The sequence below is a fragment of the Microcaecilia unicolor genome, chromosome 12, assembly GCF_901765095.1.
Source record: "Microcaecilia unicolor chromosome 12, aMicUni1.1, whole genome shotgun sequence".
In the NCBI taxonomy this organism is placed as follows: Eukaryota; Metazoa; Chordata; class Amphibia; order Gymnophiona; family Siphonopidae; genus Microcaecilia; species Microcaecilia unicolor.
Genome location: NC_044042.1, coordinates 21,221,676 through 21,245,823, shown reverse-complemented (window position 1 = coordinate 21,245,823; position 24,148 = coordinate 21,221,676). Strand labels below are relative to the sequence as shown.

Genomic DNA, 24,148 nt, shown 5'->3' with positions numbered 1-24,148 from the left:
ACTTGCCCCTGAAACATGTTCAAAACAAAATAATTCATTTGTATATCTAAAAGGTAATCTTCTACAAAACACATGATGATGTGATCCCATGTGCCCCAATGAAAGGAGAGTTTAATTCCTCTTAAATTTAATATCAATACATTCCATCATCTTTATAACGCCAGGCTCACCAAGGCAGATTACAACAACAGTTAAGATGAACCCATCAGGAAACAAGATATCCTCACTGAAATCTGCCATCTGTATTGTATAGAAGAACAGTGAAGAAAAATGAGCACAAACTAGAGTTATAAGTACTGTTTCTACGAACTACAATAATTTTTGAAGCTGGTTTAGTGATATTCAATTATATCTTTTCTCCGCCACCTTGTAAGGCACTGCCTATCCAACTAAAAAAAGCTTTAAGACTTGTTACAGATGGACCAACAATAAAGAACAACAATGTGGATGCAGCAGCTCCATAGGTTTGCTTGCTTTGTTTTAAGTGAACTGCAATGACGGATGCGGGGGGGGGGGGGGGGGGGGGGATGGAAACAGATATTAACCAAATGGCTTCCTTGCTTACAGTGGTCTAGATTCCACTCCAGCAGAGCTGCCAAGTTACCCATTCCAGGAGGGAGACTTTTTGGCAGGTCCTGGTTTTAAACTTACATCCCAAAGCAGTGTGGGACTTATAGTCCATGATTCTATCCATTGCAATCAGTGCTGCAGGTCCCATAATGCACCGGATAAGGTTGGCAGATATCCAGGACCAGCCAAAAAGTCTCCCTCCTGGAATGGGTAACTTGGCAGCCCAGCTCCAGTCTATTAAACCTCCTTCAAGTTTCGCCACGGAAAGAGAGAACTAGAGAACTGCAGCGCTCGGTTATGGGGGGTGATCTCTGTATCTGTAAGCAGCGGGGGCTGCCGTCAAAACAAAGCAGCGCTCCAGCCTTAAGGTGGTACTTAACAGATCCGGAAGATCCCGGGGATCGGCAATCTACGCCTACTAGCTTCAGCCCAAACGATAGGCTACAGCACACACACATCCCGTCTCCAGTTTTTAATCCAACCTCCTTGGTGCACCTGCTTATACGGCACAAAATCCCCAGGCCGCCCATCTCAGTTATTTCTTTCTGTATGGGAGGTGGCATCTAACTCAACCAGTTCCAAAATGTACTTTGTCACAAGGCGGTTAGCTTAGCAGAGTTTAAGAAAGGTTTAGCCGGCTTCCTGAAGGAAAAGGCCATAGAATGTTATTAAATGGACGTGGGGAAAAATCCACTATTCCTGGGCTTATGTCATGGATAGAAGCTTGTATTTTTTTTTTTTCTACTGTGAAAATACAGATTCTCCGTGACACGGCTCATCGTCTTCGAACTATGGCTAGTACAAAAGCGCATCTTCACAGAGCTCCCCCCCCCCCCCCCCCCCATCGACGCTTGTAAAGCAGCCACATGACATGCGCATCCTTTCCTTGCATCCTTTCACAGAGCACCACTGCAGCCGTCGATTCTCCCTTGCGTCATGGTCTGACGTCACATCCACCGCGCGACCTACTCCAGTAGTTCGGACGCGCTGCGCTCTCCTTTGACGCAACTTCCTGTTTCCGGCAAGGCGGGATATAATAGAGGGAGAGAGACGTTCTAGGTGGGGGGACGGGGCATCGGAGGCGGAGAAGGGAAGTTGTGGGTTTGTTAGCGGGCGACCGGGGTGGGGGAGTTTGAGGGCCAGGTGCCGTATCGCGGATAAGGAAGAGAACGGGAGAGATGGCAGGTCGTGGGGAGGAGAGACCGACCGCCGACTGCGTGTGACTTGGCATCTCTCGGAGAATTTGTGAGTGACAAGAGTAGGAGCCGTAGCTTTGACTGTTATCTATGAACCACTGCACCGTTATTACTATTTTAAACAAATTATAGAATGTACTGTTCAATCGACCAGAAGGGTAATAATAAAAGCGTATCCAATATATGCACACAAAAACATAAAAGAATATCAAACTAGTGGCCGAGTGGTGGACTTGGTCCTGGGGAACTGGGTTCGATTCCCACTGCAGGCGGCGCCTTGTGACTCTGGGCAAGTCGCTTAACCCTCCATTGCCCCAGGTACAAACTAAGTACCTATATATAATATGTAAGGCGTGTTGGACCTGCTATTGAGTGGGGAAGCGCAGGGTACAAATGTAAGAAAAATAAAACTACAGTATGGACCGGATGGTATAGGTCCCCAAGTACTGATAGAATTAAAAAAGGATCTTGCAGAGCTATTGGTAATGTGCAATTTATCTTTAAAATCAAGTGTGGTGTCTGAAGATTGGAGGGTGGCCGCTGTTTAATTCCAGTTTTTAAAAAGGATTCCAGAGGTGATCTGGGAAATTGTAGACAGTCTGATGGTGCAAAATGGTAGAAACTATTATAAAGAACAAAATTACAGAGTATTTATTTATACTTGTTATACAGCCTTTGCCAATGAGCAGTGTACAGTACTAAAAAAAAAACCAGTAGTTAAAGAAAGGAACTACAGTGGTGGACAGGAAAGAACAAGAGAAATCTTACACACATGACAACATTAACTGACATTACAATGACAGACGGGAGGGAAGAGAGAATAAGGAGGTAACGAGGGAGAGGGCTGCTCCAATCTGTGAAAACTGACACAACGCCTAGAATGATGATGGAAAGCCTTGCTGGAAGAGCCATGTTTTAACCAAAGTCTTAACATTTTTTTAGGGATAGTTCACAGCGAATAGTAAGAGGCAAGCAGTTTCACATGGCTGGGGCAGCAAAGAAGAATGCTTGATGTCTGGTAGATTCCAGAGTGGCAGACTTAGGGCCAGAAAGGACAAGTCTACTCTCATTTAGAGAGTGAAGTGTACGGCAAGGGGCGTACGGAATGGTGAAAGAAGAGAGAGTGGTAAGCCATCCTAAAAGCCTTAAAAGTGATCACAAGAAGCTTGAAACTAATACACTGCTCATTGGGGAGCCAGTGATGGGACCTGAATAAGGGGGAATATGATCATGGCAGTGGGCGTGACAGAGGAGTCTCAAAGCAGTTACAGCAGAGAGGCGGGTCGCAGTAGAGAGAAGGGGCTAGGACCGGCGGCAGGGCAGCCTCTGGGAATTGTTGCTGCCGCCTTTGGAAAAACAAGAAAGAAAAGGTAAATTGGTGGAAGGGGGAAGATGGCATACTGTGGCTCGGGGGTTGCAGCGACAGCAGCTCATTCTTCGGGAAGGGGGGGGGCATATAGTGGAATTAGCAAAGGTACAGAGAAGGGCAATGAAAATAATAACGGGAATGGAATGACTTTCCTTTGAGGGAAAACTATGGCTAGGACTCTTCAGCTTGGAGAAGAGATGGCTGAGGGGAGATATGATAGAGGTCTATAAAATACTGAGTGGAGTGGAATGTGTAGATGTGAATTGCTTGTTTACTTCTTCCATAAATACTAGGACTAGGGGGCAAGTAATGAAGCTATTGAGTAGTAAATTTAAAACAAACTGGAGGAAATAGTTCTTCACTCAACATGCAATTAATCTCTAGAATTCATTGACCGAGAACGTGGTAAAAGCAGTTTTCTTAGCAGGGTTTAAAAAAAGGTTTACATAATTTCCTAAAATAAAAATCCATAAGCCATTATTAAGATGGACTTTGGAAAATTTACTGTTTAGAGAGAGTGATATGGTCAGTCCGGAGTTTACTTCAAATGTGAGCGAAACGTCTACACCAACAATTTTTGTTGGCAGCCAAGAGTTGTACATGCTATTCCATGCAGGTTATACTCTTTGCCCTGTTGCCATAGTAACGTATAACATAGTAATGTCATCCTTATGAGATTGGATAAGTCCCTTAATGCAACTGAAGTAAAACTAGTCTGGCTCAGTATTTCTTTACGGACATGGAGTTACTACTACTCCCAAAATCAGGGCTGGGAAAATCCTAGTGGCCAAAAACTATGGACCTTGCAGGTTTGGTTAGAGGAGCTTCTGGAATGTAGATGGGAGGGGGGGGGAGATGGGGAAATGCAGGCTGTGAAGGAGAGGCGTGAGAAAAGAGCTAAAATAAGGCAAAAACAAATTAGTTTCCCTTTTTGAATTTAGTCCATCTAATAAGATTCAGAGAGCCTGTAATTTTTCTTATTTTACTCTTCCTTCTATTAAGGGTATAAAAAGATTTTCTGTTTATGATAAATTGCTTGCAGTTCGACCAACTAAAATTTGGAAATTGGTATCTTCCTGTTTTACTTAATTATTTAACTAATTGTTTAGAAAAATATCTGAAAACTTTACACTCTAAGAGGTTTTTGGATTCATTTTAATGTACTTTGATGTTATTGAGATTTAAACAGATTATGAAAGTATTTCTGTAGGGGATTGTATTGTTGCTTGTGAATTTGATATGCCATGTCAATTCCCAAGGGTTTGCCTTGTTTTTTTTATTATTGTAAACCACTGAAAATTAGAGCAGTATATAATCATATAATGAGCTTGATTGCCTAAAATGGAGCAGCATGTTTTGATTTTCAAAGCACTTCTTGATCTTTGGGCGGACCTTTGTGAGAAACGTTGCACTAGCTGTCAGTTGAGGTGCGGGTACGGTTTAAGATTTTGTGTTTTTTTTTTTTTTTTTTTGTTATATTTGTACCCCGCGCTTTCCCACTCATGGCAGGCTCAGTGCGGCTTACATATTGTATACAGGTACTTATTTGTACCTGGGGCAATGGAGGGTTAAGTGACTTGCCCAGAGTCACAAGGAGCTGCCTGTGCCTGAAGTGGGAATCAAACTCAGTTCCCCAGGACCAAAGTCCACCACCCCAACCACTAGGCCACTTAACTTTCCACGCTGTACATGCGAGAGGTCTTCCTGTATTTGAGGAATAGATTGATTTTACATGTACCTAGGTGGTCTTTATGCTCCAGTCAAGGGATGCTGTTAGAGGTGCCCTTTGTTTTTGTTTTTTTGTTTTTTTTCTAATCTTAAAAAGATCTCAGTCACAGGCAAGAGCATTCTCTGTAGCTGCCCTGATGTTGTGGAATCAATTACCTGGGGAGCTCCACCCCATAAATTGTTATGGTAATTTTAGGAAAGCATTAGAGACATGGTTATTTTCTGGCAGTATTTTAAATTGCTTGTGGGTGTTATTCAAGATTAATGGGTTCTTCCTGATTGGGTGGGGGGGGGGGGGGGGGGCACATGTCAGGTGATGCATAGGGGATGGATTGTACTGGTTTTATTATTTTATTGTATTTTTATGATTTAGAATTTATGTACATTGCCTTGATAGTTTTTATAAACTTGTAGGCGGTATATAAAAAAGATGAGGTATGTAGCCATTTGTGTGTCCCTAAAGTACTTACACTGTAAGTTTATATCTCAGGTGGTAGAAAATGAAGTGATGTCCAAGGTCAAAAGGTGTGTCAGCAGTGGGCTTCATATGACCTGTTCACTGTTGTATTTGACAGAGAGGACTTGGTCCATTTTTATCCTCTGATACCCCTTGAGAAGCTATCCACAGCAGACTTCATGCCTCAAGGAGTAGAAAACGGTTGTGAACTATGGATGGTTTGGGGCTACAGGCGGTGACCTTGACAGATGGATCTACAGCCTACATCCAGCAGGCCCTTAAAGGTAAAAGGGCATCTCTCAGGACTTTAGTTGGCATCACAGATGTTCTGGGGGAAGATATAGTTAGGCTTGTAGGTTTCATGAGAATATCTGTTTAGCACATAGATAAGAGGTGGCTTTCATGAACCCAGGCAGGCTGGAGAAGGGAGAGTAGTCAGATTTATATCAGCTGAGGATGTAAGCTGGGGGTTTGAGGCATTCTCTGTATCATATGCAGAGAGGGGACTTGGGCAACTGGATGAGGAGTTTGTACTGCTGAGGATAACAACTAGGGAAAGAATGGCTTATCAGCTTGCTTTATGGATATTGTGTTGGTGTTGCAGATGAGAAGCTGGCCGAAGGCCAGGCGATTCAGCTGGAGGATGGAACCACAGCATATATCCAGCATATCACCTTACAAAACGGTGAGAGGGGGGGGGGGCAACGTGCACTATGATGCACTCTGTTCTCCTGATACTACTTTCTCATGCACTTAGACCTGTCTGTGGTAGGCAGAGGCGTTAAGTACAAGCAGATTTGTATCTGCAGATTAAGAGCTTCTGAAGCCTGGCTGCTAACATTGTTGTGGGGAGGCCAATTTCGCTATGTGGGTAAAGCTACCTATGGAGATCGATAACGTGAGCACTTCTATCTGTGGGAAGAATAGGCAGGATCAGAAGTGGTCTTGTCAGAGGAGTACGTAGTTTTGGATTTTCAGAATTTTGCATGGTGATTATAGGAGTGTGGGCAGTGAAACCATGTGCAGATCTCTGCAGGTACTTTTTTTTCCTAGTCAATTTGAGACCTGAGGAACATTACCTCTGGACTTTTGCATTCACCTGCATATTTTTAAAAACTACCCTTTAGTAATCAGTCTCAGCAGTGTCTGAATGACTCGAGGATGAAGTAAAAGGAAAGTAACCAAAGAATCACTGAGTCACGGAGGCTTACCTAACTAGTCCAGTTTTCAAGACCTGCACAATGGATATGTATAATGTATGTTTGCATACATTGAACATACAAATGTATTTAAACTGAAGGCCTGTTCAGGGCAATTTTCATGCTTCCTATGTTGTTGCAAAATCCTTAGGTACTTTCTACAGGTTGTGCATCAGTTTTTGTAAGTGAAAGTATGCACGTATTGAGGCATATTTTCAAAGCACGTAGACGTAGAAATTTACATAGTAACCTATGGAACTTTGTAAGTCTTAAGTGCTTTGAAAATTGCCAGAGTAGAGAATCAAAACGAATAGAGAGGGCAATACAGCGTACAAACAAAAAAAAAAGCAACACTGGGCCTTCAAGACTAGGACAACAGGACTACTTTATTCACAGGTGACCCGACACGGGCCGTGTTTCGGCGTCAAATGACGCCTGCCTCAGGGGTCAAAATTTGATTCTGCAGTGTATAAATCATGCAGGTCAAATGTCTGAACACATCAAAGTGCTAACATTCGGAAATCGCTCCTGTAAAAGCCGTCTCTTATGCATAAATAGCTGGTGAAAGCCTCTTATGCATAAATAGCCGCTTTCACCGGCTATTTATGCATAAGAGACGGCTTTTACAGGAGCGATGTTTTGCGCTGTGGTGAACATTTCCAAATGATAGCACTTTGATGTGTTCAGACATTTGACCTGCATGATTTATACACTGCAGAATCAAATTTTGACCCCTGAGGCAGGCGTCATTTGGCGCCGAAACACGGCCCGTGTTGGGTCACCTGTCAATAAAGTACTCCTGTTGTCCTAGTCTTGAAGGCCCAGTGTTGCTTTTTTCAGAGTAGAGAATCCACAGACATTTGGGCCTGTGAAAGATAACTCTACGTGCATTTCCTCTATCCACTTAAACATGCCTTTATTTGGATTGCTAGACCACTTGTACCAAAAATGTTCTAAGCGGTTTACAAGGATTGAAAGAGATACCGAGACAGTGTCTTGGTATTTACAACATACTTCGATTTGACGTCAGTTCAGGTACATGAGAACAGAATAGCCAAGAGGGTCATTTTTACTTGTTTTCTGAATTGTGTATAGTTGTGCAAATTGTCTGTACAACTATACACAATTCAGAAAACAAGTAAAAATGGCTCTCTCCAAAAAATTCATATGCTCTGAAAAATATATGCACGTGCTCCACGCGTGTACATGCATATTTTATAAAATATGTACGTACATCGCGACTCGGCCTCCATTCCACCCAAGCTACACCCCTGGGAACACCTCTCTGTAGGCTGCATAAAAATAGGTACACACTTTCCTTCCACATATTATGCACTTGCGCAGTCTTGTGTTTCATTAATTTTTATTGATGATGAGTCACTAATGAGATCCATAAATGCCAATGAGTGGAGGAGTGGCCTAGTGGTTAGGGTGGTGGACTTTGGTCCTGAGGAACTGAGTTCGATTCCCACTTCAGGCACAGGCAGCTCCTTGTGACTCTGGGAAAGTCACTTAACCCTCCATTGCTCCAGGTAAGCCTAAGCCGCATTGAGCCTGCCACAAGTGGGAAAGCGCAGGGTACAAATGTAACAAAAATAAAATAGATACTATTGGAGATTCTACATGGAATGTTGCTATTCCACTAGCAACATTCCATGTAGAAGGCTGCGCAGGCTTCTGTTTCTGTGAGTCTGACGTCCTGCACATACGTGCAGGACGTCAGACTCACAGAAGCAGAAGCCTGCGCGGCCACATTGGTGATCTGCAAGGGCCGACTTCTACATGGAATGTTGCTAGTGGAATAGCAACATTCCATGTAGAATCTCAAATAGTAGCAACAGTGGAGGAGTGACCTAGTGGTTAGGGTGGTGGACTTTGGTCCTGAGGAACTGAGTTCAATTCCCACTTCAGGCACAGGCAGCTCCTTGTGACTCTGGGCAAGTCACTTAACCCTCCATTGCCCCATGTAAGCCGTATTGAGCCTGCCATGAGTGGGAAAGCGCAGGGTACAAATGTAACAAAAAAAAAAAATAATACAATTATACAAAATGCAAAGAACAATAGTGAGACAACAGTATTCAGCTTCATCTTCATTTGAACATATATAGCTTCTCCCCCTCAACTATCCCACCCACCCCTCAACGTTATAACTATTCTCCTATCTTGCGCAGTCTTATAAAAGCCCTCTTTCCTCATGTTAAATGAGTTTCACACGTGGAAAAATCTGTAAGAGGTTCATTTTCAGAGAGCCCAGTAGAATATAGGACCATATTCTGTCTTTCCTCCTTTTGCTGTCAGATTTAAGAGATGTTTCATAACGCCGCAAGGGGATGTCCATTGCAGCTAGATGTGGAAGCTTAGACCAATGCCTCTCAACCGTACCCAGTTGAGTTTTCAATACTTCCACAATGAATAAGCATCAGATATATAGGAGCCTCCTATATATCTCATGCATGTTCCATGTGGTAGTGCTGAAAACCCAACTGGCTAGGTATGTCTCCAGGAGCTTAGACTGTGTAGTTAAGGGGTAAATTCATATGGTGAGTTTGCTTTTACAGATGGCATCTCATTTGAAGATGGACAGGAAGTGGAACTGGAAGATGGAAGCACGGCTTACATACACCACACTCCCAAAGGTGAGTGGCGAGCTTTGAGTCCGGCTGTAAGAAAAACTGTATGTTTCATGATGGAGTTAGGAGTCTGGGATAGAATGATGCTGTGAAGTAAGGACAGAAAAGAATGTCCGCTGGTAGCAACTCTCAGCAGAGATTATGTTTTGAGTTGTGTTAAATGCTAATAGCTATGAACTTTTTTCCTTTACTTACCATAGATTGTACATCCCTTACGTATGTATGCCTTATTCCATAGGGTTGACTATTCCGAGACTCGTTAAGCTTTCTAGGAATCCTGATGGGCCTACTTGAGCTCACCCGGTCCATTTCATGTTCTTGTATTAAGTTCTTTAAAGCAAAGGGCACAGTTGAATAATGCTGAAGACTGTTACTGTCTCCTGAACTGCATGTTCAACATATTAGGTTTAGCCAGTCTTTAAAATGTTCATTAGACTTTCCCTTTTCAGTTCTGTTGATGGTCTGCTGTTATCTAGGAGTGGAAACGCTATGGCAGTGTTTGATTCTCTGTACCCTCCAAAGGCTTTGACCCCAGTGACCTGGAAGCGGTTGAGCTGGAGGATGGCACCACTGCGTACATACACCACCCTGTCACCATGCCTACAAGCAGCACCATTCTGTCTGTACAGTCAGCCAGCCAGTTAGAAGGGATGGAAAAAGAGGAAGAAGATGGCAGTGTTGAAACGACTGTTAATGCTCTGGAGCAGTATGCCAGTAAGGTGAGACTACAAGTTGTCCATAGATGAGAGGGGTCCACACGTGGTTTGCTCGTCTGATTAGTGTTAGTTTAGCAAGTTGTTTAAGATTATTGCTTTTATTCTGAGTTTCTCCTTACTGCTCGTCTATGTAAATACTGACGAGCTGGACTGGATGCCAAGAGAGATGTCTCGGCTCAGTTTTCACTTCTCTCTCCGACCTGCAGGTTGATGGACACAACTATCCCACAGGTTCTAGAACAGTGAGAAGGACTAATGGAAAGAGAATTTATTTATAATTATTAGGATTTATTTACCGCCTTTTTGAAGGAATTCACTCAAGGCGGTGTACAGTAAGAATAGATCAAACATGAGCAGTAGGCAATTAGAGCAGTAAAAATATTCGAACAGTACAAAGTATGGCATGGTATACTACTTGCAATGACAACAAAATATATACTAGTATTATAATTGGTAGTGAGGGCTAAGGCAAAGTTGTAACGTATAGATGAGTAAGAAAGTAGGAAGAATTAGAAAGTAAGGTGATGGATTTGAAGAAAGTTGCACATGAGGTCAGAGAGATGGTTTAATATTATCTCAGCTAGGGTAAGAGTGGATAAACATGTCCCGCTGCAGTATGTGCAGCCCGAGTCAATCCTTGTGTGTCTGAGTGAGACTAGCAAGTTACTTTATTCCAACTAAATGTATCCCTCATGCTCCGGCACTCTCCACTGCCCCAGGCCCGACCACCCCATCCATGGTTCTCCACTCACTGGTCCACCCAACAAACAGGTCTGTACCTAATTTCTGCTTTCCCTGCCCACTGCACTCATCAGTATCCTTTAGAGACAGAAGGGGGGGGGGGAGGTCATTTACAGGCTCTTTTACAAATAATGGGTCTTCTGTTGCAATGCCTGCATTACCAGGTTGTTGGCTTGTAACTGCTCTTGGACAGGAACATACCAACTATACCTGAACATGTAGCTTACCTTGAGGTTTGGGTTTTGAGAGACAAGTAATTTAAATCCATATCCATTTTGCATTCCAGGTTGTCTTGAGGCCCTTCATGAATTTGATGGATGTTGCCATAGTCATCAAATTCTCCCTTCATGTTTGAAGGGAGAATTTGATATGGTAGTAAGTCAGTTGGGCTGTGTTTTGTTTTGTTTTTTTTTGTCACTAGCAATGATAATGTGATCTGCCTACAACGTTAGGTAAATAGTAATGTTTTAGATGGTGAGTACTGAACCCAAAATGTGAGAGATTATACAGCATAAAGAGAGGGATGGGTTTAAGGATAAGAACTGTTAGATGAAGGGAACTGGGGATGTTGGGGTTTGAATTTGGAAGAGGTGATTATAACTTTTTTTTTTTCTTGTCATTGAAGGTGTCTCTTGTTGACTCAGAGGGTGTCCTTACTTCCTCCCATATGCAGGTAGCAGATTCCACAGACATAAGTTTAGAGGTTTGTGCTATAGAGAGGGATTGAATGCTCTGGTGACAGAATGTGTGTTGGTTGTTGCTGAGCGGAGGTTGATGGATTGTGGGAGGAACGGTTGGTGGTTCATCTGAGGGTTGATGGAGGTGTATTGGGACCCTGTTGTCTCATGTTGTTTTCCTCATTCATTTCTCTAGGATGCTGAGCAGGCTGGGGGCAAAGGCTTCCGCTGTGGCTACAAAGATTGTGGTCGTCTATATACTACGGCTCATCACTTGAAGGTATTTCATCTCATTCACTGTTGCCTTTTGACTCTCAAGGAGTTTTCCAAGTCACCATCATAATGCTTTGAACGCTTTCCTCCAGATTTGGCATTTGGAGGAAGTATAGTTCTTCAGAAAGTTAGTTATAGACACAAAATTGGGAAAAGGGGCAATGCAGTCCTAAAGAATGACCAGCTAATCTGTCTTTCCAATCCCTGAGGCCTCATCTTTGCCAAGAATTAATCTCCGACCTACCTTCTCCTATACTCGGAAGAGCTTATTGTATTCTGCAGCATAAAAGGCACTACAGACAAATTTGGAGGTGCATTTTGCAAAATAATTTCTGTTTTGAAATGGGCCAGAAAATGTAATAATATTCAGGGCATCCCAAGCCGACTGTTACAAGAGCAAAGGAATTCCCTCTCACCACTGTGCACAACAAATCAGTGAGGCCGGCTTTAGGTGCTTCAGCTGGCTCATGACTTAAGCCGGCCCTGATCATCACGTGGTCAGACTGCTGAACTTTGATTGTTGTAGGAAGGGTGAGCAGTCTAAATGTGATCCCTAATCGAAATGTCACCTTTTCCAAAATGTTATTTCTACTTCAGCATCCTGCGTCATGGAGGAATCTGAATTCCTTTAGTTTTGAGCCTTGGTGGTACCTTTTAATCTCCGTATACATATAGGAGCAGTATAATGCTAAAAAAAAAAAAAAAAATCCAGATCTTCTCTGAATATCAGTAAGAAATGGTCTGCTTTATCTACATATCTACAATCTACTGATCAACTTTGTAACTTGTATTGTTCGGATTGTCACTTATATACCACTGTTTATATTTGCTTTTCTGTTTGTATTTTTATATGCAAACCTAATAAACATATAGACTTAAAATTTATACTTCAGCATCCCAAATCATCATAATATTTAAGGATAATGAATATTAGCAACAACAACAAAAAAACACCCCTGGATAAAATTTATTTACCTGAATGTTGGTGTGTAACCATTGTACCTGAATGTAGCTCACCTTGAGCTACTACTACTTATCACTTCTATAGCGCTACAAGGCATACGCAGCGCTGTACACCATACATGAAAAGACAGTCCCTGCTCAAAGAGCTCACAATCTAAAGATGGAATGTTGCTAGTGGAATAGCAACATTCCATGTAGAATCTCAAATAGTAGCAACATTCCATGTAGAATCTCAAGTAATAGCAACATTCCATGTTCCACTGCACTAACCACTAGGCTACTCCTCCACTACCAACATTCCATGTAGAAGCCTGCCCTTGCAGATCAGCAACGCGGCCGCGCTGGCTTCTGTTTCTGTGAGTCTGACGTCCTGCACGTACGTGATACCTCGGTTTTCGTCGATAAACCGAGGCAATTATTTCATGTGAAAACGCCACACTGAGCAGGAGAACGTGTGGGTCAGCCTTTGTTTTCGCAAAATTAGCGAGTTGATGTGGGCATGCCAACAAAATCCAAGACAAATTTTTCACGGAAAAAATCGACGAAAACCGAGGTATTACTGTATTGTGAATTAAAATTGGTTTTTGATATGGTAAAAAATGGTCAATGATTATTAGATTTAGGTGCCCTTTTACTAAGATGTGTAGGTGCCTACGGGCGTACCGTGTGCCCCTGCGGTTATTCAAATTTCTATGCGTGGCAGAAAATAATTTCTATTTTTACCACATGGCGCTAAGCGGGCGATAATCGGCAGTGTATATGCGTTGATGATTACCGCCTGGTTAACGAGCGACACCTTACTGCTAAGTCAGTGGGTGGCAGTAAGGTCTCAGGGCCAAAATGGACGCTCACTGATTTTTATTTTGCCGCATGTCAGTTTTCGACAAAAAACAAAAAGGCTTGTTTTGCAGGTGCACTGAAAAATGAACCTGCGCTTGTCCAATACACATGTCTACACCAGCATAGGCCATTTTTCAGCGCACCTTAGTAAAATGGCCCCTTAGACTTTAATACTTAATCATTGTAGTAAAATAATAACCTTGTGTATATAACTGGAAATGAGCTATGAGAAATAAATTTACTTCTTTGAGATCCATAGGAGACAGGATGTTGGAGTCAATGTTGCTTTTTAATGTTCTTATCTACTCCTAGGGGTATGTGTGGCTTGAGATTAAACGTGTACAATGCGTGCATTCTAGTTTACCCTCGATTGAGCCACCCACAAAAACAGCAAGTGTCCCTGTGAAATCAGCTTGTTTTTGTGAAAACTGTGCAAAGAAGTGTCAGTTTTTGGTCCCATTAGAATGGTTTAATGATTCAGCTGCTTTATAATGTTTCAGGTGCACGAACGAGCTCATACAGGAGATCGGCCATACAGATGTGACTCTGCCGGCTGCGGGAAAGCCTTCTCTACAGGTACAAGAGGGAGGCATGCAGTAGACATAATCTGAAAAGGGCCTCTAGTTTTGCAGTTGATTTTAGGGTGCATGTGAGAGTTGAAAATGGCCTAGTTTTTACTAGCCTAAGAACCTAGTGCTTCTAAGATGTGCTCTAGAGATCTGATTGTCTTTAGAAGGGTTGATACTTTGGCAGAAAGAGAACATTGATGGCCTGAATTTCTCGGATCAGTTGCAGTAGGTACATGCTATTTGCATTAATAACTGGCTGTTTTGTTTTTTTTCTTTTCAGGGTATGGCTTGAAGAGTCATGTTAGAACGCACACAGGAGAAAAACCCTACAAATGCCCTGAAGACATGTGCCACAAAGCATTCAAGACGTCAGGGGATTTGCAGAAACATGTCCGAACCCACACAGGTAAAGATGAGATCTGAGGAGGGAGAGAGCAAATGATTTCCCCACCCCCAAGTTTTTGCTGAGCAGCTTCACGGTGACCTCATGGCATAAGACCTATATCAAATCTCTATAAGGTGACCACTGGTAGAAAGGAAAAAGAGAGACATAAATGGCCACATGGAACCCAGAGTAAATTGGTGTCCGCCCTTATCTTTTCACCCTAATGCCCAAGGTGCTGATAGTGATGGAGAAGATACCCCCCTCCCCCAATGCGCTAGGAGGCTATGGTGGACTTGTTCATGAACCAACTGCAGGAGGAGAAAACTCACAAAAATTAATGAAGATATTTAGGGGATATTATGTATGATGGTGGAGGAGATATGTTTTATAGTCTGTGTTCTTAATATGTATGTTTCTATGGAAGCAACTTAGTATGAGCGAATTAGAAATGTTTAAAATAAATAAATAGGGACTGCCAGAATTAAAGGAGATCATTTATTGGCAGCTGGCTTAAGAGCGAGGTTCATTACTGTCATAGTATGTGCATTTAGAGCAATGGCATAGGTACAGGTGGGCAGCCCCATCCACTTTGGGTTCAGGCCTACCCAGCAATCCTCAGTGTAGTTGATGGGGATCCCGAAGCCCCCACCAGCTGACGATGTCCTCTGCTGGCAACCCCGGGTCTTGTTAAAACTGGGGGAGTTGGCAGCATGTTTCCATCTGCCTGGGCCCCCCCCCCCCCCCCCCCCCCCCCCCAGTCTCACGCTTGCTTAGGTCATGCATGGGGGGAATGCGAGCATCAGCAGATGGATGTGCACTGCCAACTTCCCCAGTGTTTACATGGCCTGGGGGTGTTTCGGTGGAAGATGTTTTTAGCTGGCAGGGCTTGGAGGATCCCCACCAGCCAAGATATTTTTAACGCTAGGGTGGAGTGGAAGGAAATGTGTGGGCTTGCTCAGAATTTCACCTCTGGCTATGCTACTGATTTAGAGACACTGCTGTCATGAGAAGTGGGAACCTGAATCCCTGTATAGATAAGGGTTTCCCCCTCCATGTAGATGAAAGGTTAACTTATTGGAAGGAAAAGATATGTCCAAGCCTATACAGGTGGGTAGAGATCTCTGTTCCTATCGGCAAGCGTACAGAGGAGAGCGAAGTCCCAGACTTAAAACCATAGAAAGGTCATCTTGTGTTTAGGTGAGCTCAGAGAGAAAAGACTGTCTTGCACAAATTAAGAAGACTGGGGAAATGTAGTTTTTGCTGAATGAGTGAAGTTTTGCTTCCTTCCTTTGTAATCTAACCTTAAATTATTTCTTGGTGTTTATTGTAAAGGAGAACGACCTTTCAGATGCCCCTTTGAGGGTTGTGGTCGATCATTCACCACATCCAACATCCGGAAGGTGCATATACGAACGCACACAGGGGAGCGGCCGTATACGTGCCCAGAGCAGGGCTGTGGCCGAAGATTTGCTAGTGCCACCAACTTCAAGAACCATATGCGAATCCACACTGGTGAGTCTGGGTCCCACGGTGAAGAGAGCAGGCTGATGTTGGATACGCATAGCGCCTAACAAATATGTAGAGGCCTCTGCTTCTCTTCCAGCCGTGCACAGTCCTGGCCAAGATTAAGGAGGGAAAGGACCAACCAAGCAAGAATCGGGCAACATAATTGGGGGTATAGTTGGCCTGAGCAATCTAGCAAGGGGGCTGCACCAGCTAGGGAAGTAGAAACTAATTTGCAGAGGAGCAGAAATTCCAGTGGTGATTTCCACTTTTGCATCTTTCAAGTATAGGCCTTATTTATTTAAGTGGAAGGATGTTTGTTTATTCCACACTTGATATACCGCTTTTCTGTAGATAGTCAATGTGGTTTACATATACTGTTTTTGCAGGTACTTTTTTGTCCCTAATGGGCTCACAATCTAAGATTATTTGTACTTGGGGCAATGGAGGGTTAAGTGACTTGCCCAGGGTCACAAGGTGCTGCAGTGGGAAACGAACCCAGTTCCCCGAGATGTTTGTGCATTGCTGCATACGCCTTGTAGCGCTATAGAAATGCTAAATAGTAGTAGTAGTAGTAGTAGTAGTAGTAATCTCAACCCACTGCACTAACCGTTATACCATGTAATGGATGTTGCTAATGCCCTCCGCAGTGCCTTCCTACCACCCTCTGGGGCATCTTTTACATTTGATTGTAAACCCTCTTCATGGTTTCTCCTGACTTCTGTTTCAGGAGAAAAGCCGTACCTGTGTACAGTGCCTGGCTGTGGCAAGAGATTCACAGAGTATTCCAGTCTGTATAAGCACCACGTGGTTCACACGCACTGTAGGCCCTACACCTGTAGCCACTGTGGCAAAATGTACCGGCAGACGTCCACGCTCGCCATGCACAAGCGCAGTGGGCATGGGGATCTGGAGGCCACAGAAGAAAGCGAGCAGGCCCTTTATGAGCAACAGCAGATGACAGGTATGTGAGGACGCCAGGCCGGCACATCCTAGCAAAGGTGCTGAGGTAGGCTTGTCTTTACGGTGGATGCTGAGAGATCTCGGGGCAGTGTATGTAAGGGGGAGAGGGTGCCCTTGTGTGGTCCTGAATATCTTTCCAGACCAAGTTCCGTTTTCAGATGTCTGAACACTCATGTTAGTCCATTAATTTTTTACATAGGGGCCCTTTTACTAAGCTGCGTTGGGCACTAACACACGCCTAACGCAGAAAAAATGGCCGTAACACAGGATGTGCTGAAGTGCTCCTCATTAGTTTTGCCATCTGGGCATGGTGATTTTTTTTTTTTTTGTAGGGGGCGTGTCGGGGGAGAATGGGCTTGGATGCGCTAATCAGCTAGCGCACTCCCATGACAGCCTCGCTAACCTCGCTAAATAGAAGGCAGTAACTTCTCCCATGGTAAAATTTGTTTTTTTTTTTTTAATGGCCGCATGCCAATGCTAACAGCGCACAGTCATACATTCAACAAATGGAAAAAGACCTTTTTAATAACTGCATTTAAAAATGGGCTTAGCACAGTTTAGTAAAAGGGTCTCATAGTAAATGATAGCAGAAAAAAGGTCATCCAGCTGGCAGCAATAGTGTGTGGCCATCTGCAAGATTTCTTATCCAAAATAGTCTTATCTTCAACCAGCATGGGTAAAAGATAATACATGCTCCCCACTTAGTTCCCTCCAGCACCTTTCCCCTACCTAAACACTTGTCTTACAAGAAAGAAAGTTTCTCTTGTACTCATGTACCTTGAGATGATTTTCCAGAAGTATGTGCATGCTTTCCTCTGCTATTTTGATAGCTGAGATTCGAGGGAGAAACTATGCATATATAATTAAAAATCCACCACAGATCAAAGGAAGAATATTGAAAGAAACAACATACTTGTGCTGGCCTGGATCCAGCAGGCTCTACATCTGCTCCAGTCGGGTATGGGCCAGAAGTAAAGATGTTGCCACGGCATTTACCCAGGACAGGAACTACTGCTTCTTCAGTGGTCCCCATGGGAAGAACTGGTTCTGAGACCCAGCCTAGAAGGCGCGCCATCTTTGCTATCGGCCTCAGACCTTGATTGGACGAGAACATAAGATGTGCCATATTGGGTCACAGTCAAGCCCAGCATCCCATCTCCATCAGTGACCAGTTCAGGTCACAGGTACTTGCAGGAGCCGAAGAAGGAGATCCTACAGATAAGTGATGGTTTCCCAAACCCTCAAGGCTAATGATGATTTAGAGACTTTTTGTCTGAACCCCTTTTAAACCTAGCTATGCCGACTGTCTTGACCACATCTTAAGCTCTGGTTGGAATTCTCACTAGTTTGAGCTAGGAAGAGAGGTTGCTGCTGTCCCAGGGAAAAGGGAAAGGAGAAACAGAGTGGTAGCAGAATAAAGGCAAAGTAAGAAAACACTGAAATAAGCAAAATAGTATGGCAAAACAATTTAGCAAAATAGAAAAAAAATACAACAAAATTAAAAGACATACTAAGAAAAATTAGTGAAAACAGTACAAATTGGAAAAAAAAAAAAGTTGGATGAGATGAAAAAAGTTTCCCCGGGCTCCTAAATTAAAGGTTTTGGCTAGCACAAAAGTATTTTTTAGGAAATTTAATTTTACCATAGCACAACATTACAGCACCTAGTTAAAACATTTCCGTTTTTCCATTGGCATATCAATAACTTTTACAAATGCTAATCTCCCCACTAATATAAAATAGAATAAAAATCATTGTTTTACCTGCTAATTTTCCAATTAAGAGAAGTAGTAGATTGATTTAAATCAAGTTTATTTATGATATTTTTATCCCACATTAGCCCAAGAAGAGCTCAGGTTCAGTGTGGCTTACATTACATTATCTTTATGTTTAAAATTTGTTATACTACCTTTTGTGCCAGACATAATTAAGCGATTTACAAATTAAAACATAGGCAAACAGAATGGAACTCCAACAATCGATTGGACAGAAGTGGAAAAGAAACAGAATGGGTCACTATCCTCGTAGTCCTCAAGACTTGCCAAACACTTGGGTAAAAAGTGGGTTTTCAAGGCAGTTTTGAACCTTTTATATGAGGTTTCTACCTGGAGGTACAACAGAGAAACACGTTCAGAACATTTGTGCCAAGTAGAAAAAAGGCACAAGATCTGGAATCAAGACATGCACATGACACGGATGGGATTAAAAGCCAGCAGTCCTGAAAGGAGCAAAGCAGATGAGCTGGGGGTATAGGGAGATCATTAAAAAGCCTAGAAGAGTGGAGAACCCAAATATAATGCACGATGGGCTAATACTAAAATCTTAAACTGAATCTGAAATTGAACGGGAAGCCAGTGATGCTGAAAAAGTAGAGGGCAAATATGATAAAATTTTCATACATGACACATTTGAATTAGTGTTTTGTACAGGTGGAAGACATTTAATCAGTCACTATACATCCCCCCCCCCCCCCCTTTATTCAGCCGGTGGCAGGCAGCACGATTAGCATGGACCCCAGATATTCATGCCGGGCGGTTTCTGGTGACCGGCAATGAATATCCAGGGTTTTTCTGGCCGACTGTAGCTTAACTGGCTATGTAAATATTCAGCGCTACCTGATTAAGTTAGTAGTGGGCAAAGATAGGACTGCTATCGATGCGGTCTGATTTGCCCACTAAACTTAGCTGGCCAGCGCTTGAATATTCGCAGATAGCAGACTATATTGCGCAGTATAGCCAGTTGGCTGCTAAGGGGGAGATTCTATATATGTCACCTAAAAATAACGGCGCTGAAATCAGTGCCAAGTAAGCGTATTCTAAAATCGGTACGTAACTTTTAGGCGCTGATTATAGAATATGCTTAGTTGATATGTCAGCGCCTAAATCTATATGTATCCATTTACACCAGCGAAAATGTGGTGTAAATCCCACCGCGTAGATTTGGGTGCACTGGGCCATATTCTGCAACTAGGCAAGTAAATTTTGGAACACCCACGAAACGCCCATTTCCTTGCCCATAACCATAGTAGTAACATATAGTAGCATAGTAAATGACGGTAGATAAAAGACCTGTACGGTCCATCCAGTCTGCCCAACAAGATACTTTATATGTATACCCGAGTTTGATTTGTCCCTGCCTTTCTCGGGGCACGGACCGTAGAAGTCTGCCCAGCACTCTTCTTGTACTAAGTTCTGAAGCTAACGTCGAAGCCTCTTAAAATTTACACTCCAGCCCATCCCTATCCAGTCACGATCAGGGCATAGACCGTGGAAGTCTGCCCGGCTCCCATTTTGTTTCCCCAATTACCGGTGTCGCCACCCAATCTCTGCTAAGGTTCCGTGGATCCATTCCTTCTAAGCAGGATTCCTTTGTGTTTATCCCACATCTCTTTGAATTCCATTACTGTTTTCATCTCCACCACCTCCTGCGGGAGGGCATTCCACGTATCAGCCACACCCCTTTTTGCCTGCGTGCATTAGAAATTTGGTGCGCATCATTACAGAATATGCTTAGCAAGTTGTGCGCCTGAATTCTAATCATTGCCAATTAATGCTCATTATTGCTTGTTAGGTGCTGTTACCAGCGCTCATTAGCTTGTTAAGCTTGTTAAATTACGCTATAGAATCCACGCCAATATCGGCGCCGATCTCTAGACGTGCTCTATAGAGAATCCAATGGTAAGCGCTAATATTAAGTGGTGATAACCAGCTATCTCATGCATAGCTGGCTAAGCACTGTTTAACTAGCCAGGAGCCATTCCTGGCTAGTTAAATATTGCTGAGTATTGGGCTCACTGTGCCTCCTTGTAGTCTAATCTGTGTGTCTAAATTTTTAGAAGTGTTTCTACCTCCTCTGCAGGGTTTGTGTATTCTCATCCGCTGTTGCGTGACTTGCCCACAGAAAGCATATTAAAACTATCCCAGTGACCATTATCTTCCCTTTTTTTGCCTTTCTCTGCAGCTGCTGTGGCTTTGTCTCCGTCCAGGAACCAACAGTACCTCGCCTTTTTGCTAGAGGAGGAGGAGGAAGAGAAGGAGGAGGAGGAGGTTGCAATGGTGACACAGGGTAGCGTAGCACAGCAGGTAGCACTCATTGCCCAGGACGGGGCTCAGCAGGTACAAGATTTTGCTAATTCCCCCACCCCCTTTGCCCTGTCTCGGAGAATCTGTCTCAATCAACCAGTAAAGTATCTTGGGATTTGAAATTAAGAGCACAGAGAGAGAGGAGAGAAGATTGAAGAAGGCACCTTCTAGTCTGAAGTCACAGTTTATGTAGGCTATGCAAGAGGCCTTCACTGGGGTGGATGGGCGAGAACAACAATTAACACTAGAAAGAGGCATCAGGCAGCGGCAGAGATTTGTCTCGCAGAAAGTTTTGGAATTGTTGTATATATCTGCATTTGGCTATCATTCTGTTGGTGCCTGTGCATTTGTGCTGTGCTTTGTTCTGCTTTCATTTGCTAACCATTCACGGCCAGTTGAGAGAGGAATTGAAAGATCTTTCCTAGATTTTAATGGCACTAACAGAGCTAGCAGGCTGAACGTGGCACTGTAAGTGACAGCCCTCAGTGAGGGAGTGCCTTGCTTTTGCGGGTGACAACTCTGTTGGTGTTGCAGGTCAGCCTCTCACATGAGGAATTACAGGCACTGGGCAATGCCATCACCATGGTAACACAGCATAGTAATTCCATAACCGGGTCCAAGCAAGAGGAGGCACTTCAGCAACAGAACACGCACACGGTCACCATGGTCAGCACAGAGGGCACAGACTTGCAGCCCGTATGTTCATGTTTATGCTCCTTTTCTCCTGTCTTGTGAAGAATTTCTGTATTCTGTTTCATTTACTGCATCTCTGACTATCTTTAGGTGACAATAGTGACCTCGGGCACTGTCATGTCAGAAGAGTCAACCCTTCAGTCCACTGTCACCAGCAGATGGCACTGTTAGCAGCTACTGATGGAACGCACATTGCCATGCAGGTACAGAAGAGCGAGGGTCCTAACTAATTATAATCCTTAAAGAAAATACTGTAGCACAGGAATCCCTGTGTTCTCTGCAGGAGAAAATACACTAAGTACCTCTGACTCTCTTTTACTGGGTGCTGAAGGACTAACCAGCTCTGGTGCCATGGGTGGGCAATAGAGAATGACAGGGGGACAAAGTTTGTCCCCATCCCCGGGGGCTCTGTCCTCATCTGCAGAAGCCTCAAACACTTATCCTATGTAATAAAACGCACCTCCAACATTCTGAAGCCAAGAAAGTGAAGCCTTGAAGCATTCCTGCAACGTTCCGGAACTGTGTCATCAATTGAGGAGATGGAGCCTTACAGAGCGCACGAATGCTTCAAGGCATGAAGGTCTCTCTCACTCTCATTCCGAGGAAAGGGGGGCATGGAACACGCTGGGGAGGAGAGGGAACTCGGAGGCAAGGGGGGGGGGGGCCTGGAACTCGGAGCCCCACTCACACACTCACACTCTGTCTCTCACACACTCTATCTCTCACACACACATTCTCTCTCTCTCTCTCTCTCTCTCTCAAACACACACATACTGTGTCTCTCTCTCAAACACACACATACTGTGTCTCTCTCTCTCACACACACATACTGTGTCTCTCTCTCTCACACACACATACTGTGTCTCTCTCTCTCTCTCTCTCTCTCACTCTCAAACACACACATACTGTGTCTCTCTCTCTCACACACACATACTGTCTCTCTCTCTCTCACTCTCAAACACACACATACTGTGTCTCTCTCTCTCACACACACACATACTGTGTCTCTCTCTCTCTCACTCTCAAACACACACATACTGTGTCTCTCAAACACACACACTCCGAGGAAAACCTTGCTAGCGCCTGTTTCATTTGTCAGAAACGGACCTGTTTTACTAGTGATTTTATATTCTTTTTATTGAAGTATTAAAAGGAACAATATGCTGTGCAACTCTTGTCTATAAATTACAAATAGAAAGCAATAATAACCCTCCTTCCCACCACCACCCTCTACCCTTCCAACTAGAACATGACACAAGAACAAAATTTGTTCCCGTTACTGTGGTTCCCCATGTCATTCTCTAATGGGCAGGTGCTGGGGTGGGGGGGCTGGAGAGGCAGAATACTTAGCACTGGGGGTATGCATAGATGATTTTGGAGTTGGAAAGTGAGAATGACTTGCTGGGCCCATGCCCTGTTGAGGTAGTGGGCGAGGGGGGAGAATACATGGCTCTGGAGGAATACAGAGGTGAGTGTGGAGGAAATATCTGTGTGTGCATTTCTCTCACTGCAGCTGAAAGAACAGCAGAGTCTGGAGGAAGCCATCACTATGGCCGCAGTGACTCTTTAGGAGGAAGAGGTGACGGTGGAAGCGAGGCCTGAGACTGAATGCTGAGAGGCCAGGAATGAATGTGAATTCCAAAGAGGCACTATAGGAATGTAAGCTTGTGATGCTGATGATCACAGAAACTGAAAGAGCTGGACTATGGGAGGCCAGCGAGAGAGAAAACCAGCGTGTGGAGCCCCAGCTGCTATTCTGTTGCGGATAGTCTTCAGTAGAATATATGGAGGCTGTGCAGATGAACTTTGACCCTGGCATTTTTTGTTTCCAGACAGTGTCAAGAAGGAATGGGAACAGGATGATACCTTGGGACACTTGAATTACAGTCCAATCTAAAACGTGATGCTGACTGGCATTGCTCCAGAATACTGCGATCTTAAATTTCCTCAGCTCTGGGAATACTTCCTGTTTCTCTCCCTCCACCCTGGACTTGCTGTATCCTCTTCGGAACCAGGCGGTTCTGTGATTTAACTCAGGAGCTTTGTTTTGCATTCACCAGGGTGGGACAGTCTTAGCAGAACAGGATCCATGGTGGGGGCTGGGTCTCAAATGAATGGCAGAGAGGCTGGGCCACAGCGAGTGAGTGACCTGTCCCCCACCTGATGTTGATAATGAAAAGGGGATTTTCTCTGAAAAAGAATGAAATAAATACATTTTCTAATTTTCTTTGCTTGGCTTTCTTTTTCCTCTCGTTTTGGCTGCTCAGTTTTTGGCATATGTATTTTTAATAAACACCTTATGTGTGTTTTTCATTTTCTCATGTTTTCTCTTTGATGCGTTGAGGCCTAGGTTTCTACAAACTCTCATTATGTAAGAATTTTTATAATTACTAACTACCATTACAGTAATCGTGCCTGCTTGACAGTGACTTGTGGAAATCCCTGGTTTGACATACACAAAGCTTGCCCTAGCCCTCAGTGTCTTAATAGAGGGCAGATTGCATGAAGCGAGTGTCCCTGCCCCCCCCCCCCCCCCCCCCCGAGATTAGGTAAAGGGATTTAGATGTACGGGGTGGGATTCGAACAGCGGTAAT

General features: G+C 43.7%; 1 protein-coding gene across 1 annotated transcript; it reads left to right on the top strand.

Moving 5' to 3' along the window:
* Positions 1–1,597: 1,597 nt before the first annotated feature.
* Positions 1,598–23,781, top strand: ZNF76 (zinc finger protein 76). The gene is given in 16 exon segments (XM_030221095.1): positions 1,598–1,815; positions 5,439–5,604; positions 5,925–6,005; positions 9,078–9,155; positions 9,672–9,868; positions 11,232–11,309; positions 11,480–11,563; positions 13,860–13,935; positions 14,209–14,334; positions 15,646–15,825; positions 16,547–16,780; positions 20,740–20,894; positions 21,396–21,557; positions 21,645–21,699; positions 21,702–21,757; positions 23,068–23,781. Coding segments are annotated over 15 exon segments (1,692 nt in total). The 5' UTR covers positions 1,598–1,815; positions 5,439–5,531; the 3' UTR covers positions 23,125–23,781.
* The last annotated feature ends 367 nt before the right edge of the window (positions 23,782–24,148 follow it).